A 7,548-nucleotide genomic window follows, 5' to 3' on the forward strand; every position below is an offset into this window, starting at 1 on the left:
CGCTAACATCGACATAACAATGTTTTGAGGAGGTAGATTGTACAGTAATTCCCTTTCCCCTTATTTCCATCTACATACTGTACAATAATAAAGTTTATAAACTGACTTCTATTGAAACTGTCCCTTTTTTCAATGTATGAGATTGGAAACATCAGTAAGTATAAACAGATGAAATAAAGTCAATTTATTGTGTTTATTACATAATTATTTGTGATGACCAGAACATTGTGGCATGTATACATTTTGATTAAAAAAGACACTCCTCTGCGTTTGGCTAGCTAGCCGTATTACTCTATAATTGATTACCTAATTCAAAGTGCTAAATCCTGGTCATCTTAAAATCTACTTAAATTTACAAAAATGGAATATTAAAATGATGATTGCAATTGATGTACAAGTATTGGTAGTCTGAATAAAATCAAAATAAAACTAAATAAATGTCTCTATCCAATTTGGAATCCTATGTTTATAAATGTTTCTTGTCTGTTCTAAGCTTGCCCAGACTGTATTTTAAGTCAATTATTTTAATTAATTAATTTACAGTATATCCCTGGAAATGATGCATAATATGGGCTAAACAAAAACAAGTTGTTACTATTATTACTTTGTGTTCTCTCATTGTCACATATTCTGTGAAATTTAAAATTACAGTATATACTAACTTATATAAAATATGGATTATGTCTAAAGAGTCATATTTTAGTTTTTACCAAAACTTACAGAAAGTTGTAATACACTAATATATTGTTCATGAGAAACAATGCTCTTCTCTTCAATCCCTTCCACTGTGTGAACTTGCTATTGTTTCTGGCTTTCACACCAGTCCCACCCTTTTCCACTTATATTCCAAGTTTCCTGGACTTTCTGCATTCTCGCTCCTGAGGACGATCAAAGTATATTGATCGAAAGGTCAAGAAACTCAACAGTTCTTTTCAGAAGTAATATACGTGGTGTACCGCAAAATTTATATCAACATTTGATTTCACCATGCAAACCTTCAAACAAGATATAAAGTTTGTGGTACACCACAAATAGTATAGTTCTTGATGTTTCAATCAATATACATTGATCGTTCCCAGGAGTGAGAATAACGATAACATATAATTCTATAAAATAACTGTATATATATACATTTTCAGCTTGTTAATATGAAAAAAAAATTACATATGAGAACCTGTTGTTGCTGATGTGTATTAATGTGCAGATCTAGTAATTACATAACTTTTGATTCAACTTTTTCAGCTAAATCTGTTCTATCCGTATCCTTAAGAGCTTGTGCAAGTTTTGCACGTCTCAACCTATCATCACCCGGTGTCTTCTTGTACCACGCATCCAACATACTGAAAATCGCTTGTACTACGCTACCACGATTATCCTCTTTCAAGTGATCAAGATCGGCCTTTTTTAATCCCAGAATTATTGCCAGTTGTTCCCATTCAGCTCCCAGGTCTCTTGCTAAATCCATCAGTTCTGGTAAAGTTAATTCTAAAAAAAAAACTAATCTGTATTTATTCTACATTAATTCAGATATTGAAACTACTAATTTATTTTATTTCATTTTCAAGCATGACACAGTAAAGTAAAATTAATAAATAAAACATTGTAAAACTAAGAGAGGGGTAATCGAGCACTTTTACCGGAATCTCCACATTATGATAATTTTGTATCATAGGTGGGGTGTGTGAAACAAATAATTGGAATTATGTAAATTTGTTTATTTTCATGTCTTACCTTGTGTCACTTGGTTCTGATGCGTTACACCTGCAAATATAAAGCACAATACAGTAAATATTATCTAAGATTGAGGTGATCTAAACAATGAGGTAGGTAATTATATTAACTCAAACACATTAACAATTTTAAGTAAAAATTAATTGATAGAGCTTACATTGGACATCACCCCTCCCATCAGTAAAATCAACATTGGTCGTAAAATGGTTTGAACCTAAGCAAAGACAAAAACATTTTTTTTTAAACATAATTACGCTGTGCAAATATTTTTAAATATAAATATAAACTGCAATCAACATAATTTTGTTTTTAAATATTTTAACCATAAGCAAATAATTCACTATCCTTATGAAAGTTCACAGGACAAACTTATACACAAGATACATAAAGCACAATTTATTATAAATCCTTTTTAGGAGAATATATTTTTTTTAAATAAAAAAAAATGGTGACATCGGACAGGATTTTAACACAGAACCTGTTAATCACCAAGACTCTAACTCCAATACTTACAATATAAGTCAATTTCTTTACCAGCCTTTGGGTTAACACTGTCTTTTAGTTTAAGTAATTTATCACTGTTGTTTTCAATTTTGCACTCCCTTTCCAAAAACATCATCAGACCCCAGACATCACTTATATCTTGCCGAACAGTGTACATGAATTTAACTCTCGCAACATCATCAGTATAAAGTTTATTTGCAACCTTGAAAAGCATTATTCGATATGGTGAAATTTTACTTGTAGGTTGCCAACGTGTCAAGTCAGGGCAATTTTGTACTGATCTGTTTAAGGTGACCTGAAGTACGAAGTAACCAGTTATTTTGATAATGTCATAAAGAAGATACAGGTTGTCATGTGTTATATGCCGATGTAGCAGTAAATCTTCAAATATATGCAGAGCATTGGTGTAAGTACTAGGTTTAAGTAAATCTGATAACAGAAACTGTAGAGATTTTAATTTTTCTCCATAGAATATTTCGGCTACTTCTGTCAGGAGCTTCCGCAGTACTTCATCTTCCATGATTCTGTTAAATTTAAACCAAAAAAAAAACAACAAAATTGTTTATTTAATTTTTTTGTAAATTTCAATATTTCATAAACAAAACATTAACAGATGCAACAATGACATCAAACAGAAAAAAGCATTGTAATGAACAAAATATCTATTCTAAACAAGCATTCATTCAATTATAAATAAGACTCTCATTTGTCTAAACTAAACTTAATGCTATTTTGTCCCCCTACAAATTTATTTTTTTCACATTTTTTGTTGAATACTCTAGGACTAGGCCTATGTCATTTTAATGTCACATAATAATTAATAGTAATATTCACTTTGACCAAAAACTAGATTTTTAAAAATTAAATTAATAATTTAAAGCCAAAAATATTGAAATTGTTAATGGTTTTTTGTTAAAATTAACCATTGTCTTTATATAAGTGAAAACTTTTCTTTTACAGAAGTGAATAACTTTTTATTAGAACTGCAAAATATAGCCTAGGTCAAGGCTAGGCCTAGGCGAGTAGAGAGTAGGCCCAGGCATAGCCCTAGTATTTATTTTTAAAAAGTCTGAATTTATGAATCTTCATTTTTTTCATGTTTTTGGGGGACAACATATCTTTAAATTGATGATATTTTTTTAGGCCATATATGACAACTTTGGATTTCCCACGCACACTGTGAACACGTAGGCCTCTTTAGTCTCTTTGTAGCCTACCTAGCCTAGGCCTACTATACTGACTTTAGCACCTTCCTACCTCCTACCTGTCTGACGGGCCTAACTTCTTGTGCTATTGCCGTATTATCACAGAACAGTATTAATATAGAATATAATAGAAATTCACGTATCTATCCAAATTCATTTCAAATATCTATGTATTACCATGGAGCTATAAAATCAAGGTATAACATTAAATGGGAAAAAATTATGTTACCTTTGATTTTTCTTGTCACATATCAAAAGAACAAACAGGGGATTTCCGTGCACCATGACCCACAAATAGAACATATGGAACGCCATATAAGCATTTAAAAAATGAAAAAAAAAATTGATGTTTTAGCTGATTAGGTACTGAATAGTTCTTAATTTCAATCCTTACCATGTTTGTATTGCCAGGTCGTTTTCAGATAGTTCGTACGTTTTAAAAGGAAAGAATCAATAAATAAATAAAATGAATATACAGTATTTAAAATGTATGGAAAATATGCCCCAATAATTAATTGTTAATTACTATAATGATTTGATACAGAATGAACAACTCCGTTCATTAGCGCACATCATCAAAAATTTGATAATAAGCTATAATATATTTGTAAGATATCATTCATTTATCTTTTTATTTCGGAATATCATAATAATGTTCATAAATTAACATTCTTAAAAACAAACAAAGAAAGCATCATACAGGAAAGTGATAAAAGTTGTACGACACACACAAATAAAGACTAAAAAAGAGTCAATAGTAAGTAAGTAAGTAAAATAATAGTAGACTATGTGTAGTAGTGCCAATCGCCCTGTTAATTCTTAGTCCTGAACACAAATCTTTAAAAGAATAATAGTTGTGGATTATTGTAACCTATTTGTGGTAATGTGTTTATTGCAAACCTATATACAATTCAGCATTACTTTCTTGTTATAATCTATAATTATATTAAAACATGACCGAATTTAAAGACGGTCATTCTATAAATTAGAAATGGCCAATTTCCACGGTTTCAATTATTTTTCGGTTAGTAGTCCAGCTACCACAGCATTGTTGCCACCGTCCAGAAATCAGTCATATAGCTTCGTGGTTTCTACATTCTTTGATACATTGGAATCTATTTGATAAAAGATCACAACATTGTGAATATTATTGTTACCTTTTTAATTATTTGTTCATCATATTTGACGCCTTATTGTCTCAATATAATTCTCTATTATAATTATTGTCTTATTATTACAGTTATATAATATTACCCTTATGCTGGTAGTTTTTGTCTAAAATATGTGTATATTCTAAAGGTGAAAGCATGAAAGAATAACAACGGACGGTTGTCCATGCAGTTATGGACAAAAGGTGTGACATTCAGTGAAGAAGGAGGAGTGATCTCTCAAACAAAACTCAACTGAAATTGTCTACTACGCCCTCGCCCTTTGTAATAATAATTGACAACTCATTGTTTTCCAGCAGCTTATTGTTACCACGAATCAATTCATAAAGATTAGGCCTACTCGCACCTCCAAGGATATCTTTCATTCGCGTTTTGTGAAGTCTACAAAATGGACATAATATTTTGAAACAATTTTCTAAGTAGATTTGTTATATTAGTAAACCTGCAAAATGAAGACTTTTATATGTTTTCGAATTATGCGTAGTAGTCGCTTTACAGCTTTTCTATGTTTTTCCATCACTTTTGCTGGTATTTTATCAACAATTTTTAAATCAGCACCAAGCGACACAACTTCGTCAGTGTTCATTAGAAATAATGGTAAGTAAGCACTTTTAATAAGGTTATTAAGAAACTTACCGCAAATTTAATTTAATTCCCTATAGAAAAAAATAAGGCCTTCTTCCCTAATGCTGCTGAAGATAGTTATAGAACATGGAAATAAAGTTTGTGCTTATTTATTTATTGGAAAATGAGAACAGTTTTATTAGGAACAGTGTGTATGTAAAATAGAAATAAATGCCTAGTTTGATATAGTATTATAACTCAATAATGTTTTCGGTGGGTGATATGATATTTATTTCACATTTAATAGCAAAATGAAATTCATCGAACAGTTTTTATGTTAAGACTACTCTTGAACGAAACACTTTTTTAGGACATGTTTGTAGGCCCTCCGTTTTGTTTTAGGCCTACTATTTGATTACCAACTTGATAATGCAGAATTTGTGAGCTTTTGGCATTCTCATTCCCGGTTATTATTCATGGAGGCCACCAAATAAACATTATTATTATTTTAACGTTTCTACATGGTAGTGAATTTCATCGGCATTAAATTCAAACACAGCCATAATTGATCATTACTATTATAATTGTTACGTCACAGGGATTAGTGTTGCTATTGTTTAAAACCGTATTCAAAATCAGTTCTTTTTCCGTTTCTGGTTTTTAAAAAATACCGTTCCTTCAAAATACTGTATTTAAATCCGAATTCTCTTGCTCAGTAGAATTTAAGAAAAAGAAAGGAACAACAAATAAGTATACACATAGTAGTACATTATTATAACGTATTATTATTTTCTTTATTGTGCTTTTTAGCAAAAGTACGTGAAGTTACAACCGACGAATCATCTTTATTCACGACGGTAAGTAGCCTACTAAACTATTTTAAAAATAATACCGATACGACACTAATATCCGATTAATAGCACATTAAGTGTGTAGGTGTTTTGGGCTGTGATGTAGATCTTTAAGGAGATGGATATGAGATCATGACAATTGGAACAGATATACCACATCACAGCTATTAGGCTTGGCGACAGAGACAGACTAATGATTATTTGTTTGAGATGTTTCATTGAAGTATGATCCCCGGGTCTGTGGTCGTTCTCTGTCTCTGAAACTGATGAAAGAGAGAAAGGAGTGCATTTGTTTTTCTTGTTAGAGGAAGAATTCTTACGCCTAAATAGAAGGGGTTACACCCGGTTATTTCAATTCCTTGCACCTATTTCCCGTTTGATATGCCACTGTATGCAGTGTTACAAACACCTAATGTAAATCTGTAAAACTGTATTTATTATTTATATTTTAGAAGAAAAATGGTCCTATGTTCATGGAACGTCAAAGGAAAATTCAATCACAGCGAGTAAGCCATTTGAAAGAAGCGTGCGACACGAGGCACCCCGAACTAAAGAATGCACCGATGTCAACAACCACAGAAAAACACATGTTTGTAAATCACAACATTAGAGGAATATACTGCTTTATACCGAAAGTTGCTTGTAGCAATTGGAAACGCGTTATGATGGTATTAAACGGTTATCCGAAAGACATGGAAGACATAACTGGACCAGAGGCACATGAACGAAACGGATTGCCTCTACTATCGTCGTTATCTAACGCAAAGAAGGCCCACGTTATTGCAAACTACACCAAATTTATGATTGTACGCGAACCATTTCTTCGAATTCTATCAGCTTTTAAGAATAAATTTGAGATGGACTTTGATCGGCCGACGAATAAAGTGTTTCAACGTTTTGCAAAGACAATTATGAGAAAATATCGACAAAAAGCATCCCGATCTGACCTTTCAACTGGCCGAGGATTAAAATTTAATGAGTTTGTGTCTTACCTTACAGACCCAGCACAAATAACAAAATTTGAAGTCCACTGGCAGGAGATGTACAAATTATGTTCACCTTGTAAAGTTAATTACGACTATATTGTTAAACTAGAAACTATTAAAGATGATTCAGATTTTATTTTGAAGTCTTTTAAAGTATCTCATCTAGCTAAGTTTCCACCAGCAGATGTACAGAAAAGCAAACCGACAAATAGTAGTAGCAAGTATGACACATACTACAGACAATTATCTCCTGAGCTGATAAACAAACTTTGGGACGTTTACAAAACTGATTTTGATTTATTCAATTATTCGAAACCCGAATATTTATTTTAACTGAATAACTTTTTGCACATTATCTTTAAAGTGTGTTCAAAATCTTATATTTTTATGCATTTAATCAGGGTACGTAGAACTAGAAAGTAGTTTGCAGTAAACAGATAGACAATTTCAATGTAAACAGTAAGGATAATTAAATCATAGTCATTTTTAATTGTTTCTAATCAACTTGTTCTTTCTTGGAGTGCCACATCAGTTTGTT

At 31.4% G+C, this 7,548-nt stretch overlaps 2 protein-coding genes across 2 annotated transcripts; one reads left to right on the forward strand and one right to left on the reverse strand.

Moving 5' to 3' along the window:
• Positions 1-187: 187 nt before the first annotated feature.
• On the reverse strand, positions 188-3,718 carry LOC144839917 (uncharacterized). The gene is made up of 5 exons (XM_078695498.1): positions 3,670-3,718; positions 2,245-2,759; positions 1,889-1,945; positions 1,732-1,761; positions 188-1,485 (listed from the first exon to the last, which is right to left on the reverse strand). Exons 2-5 carry the CDS (start codon positions 2,753-2,755, stop codon positions 1,214-1,216), a joined length of 870 nt encoding a protein of 289 aa, XP_078551624.1. The 5' UTR covers positions 2,756-2,759; positions 3,670-3,718; the 3' UTR covers positions 188-1,213.
• Positions 3,719-6,345: 2,627 nt separating this feature from the next.
• Positions 6,346-7,401, forward strand: LOC144841365 (carbohydrate sulfotransferase 11-like). The gene has a single exon (XM_078697684.1). The coding sequence runs from the start codon at positions 6,492-6,494 to the stop codon at positions 7,341-7,343; it is 852 nt and encodes a 283-aa protein (XP_078553810.1). The 5' UTR covers positions 6,346-6,491; the 3' UTR covers positions 7,344-7,401.
• The last annotated feature ends 147 nt before the right edge of the window (positions 7,402-7,548 follow it).

Source organism: Antedon bifida, chromosome 4 (assembly GCF_963402885.1).
Source record: "Antedon bifida chromosome 4, ecAntBifi1.1, whole genome shotgun sequence".
Lineage (NCBI taxonomy): Eukaryota > Metazoa > Echinodermata > Crinoidea > Comatulida > Antedonidae > Antedon > Antedon bifida.

What these genes read in the sequence shown, in the direction of transcription:
- LOC144841365 (XM_078697684.1), top strand. Translation starts at nt 6,492, where the DNA reads ATGTTCATGGAACGTCAAAGGAAAATTCAATCACAGCGAGTAAGCCAT.
- LOC144839917 (XM_078695498.1), bottom strand. Translation starts at nt 2,755, where the DNA reads ATGGAAGATGAAGTACTGCGGAAGCTCCTGACAGAAGTAGCCGAAATA. An exon ending in TGGGAGGGGTGATGTCCAAT is followed by an intron (nt 1,762 to 1,888) that starts GTAAGCTCTATC and finishes TTATATTTGCAG; the next exon opens with GTGTAACGCATCAGAACCAA. An exon ending in TCAGAACCAAGTGACACAAG is followed by an intron (nt 1,486 to 1,731) that starts GTAAGACATGAA and finishes TTTTTTTTTTAG; the next exon opens with AATTAACTTTACCAGAACTG.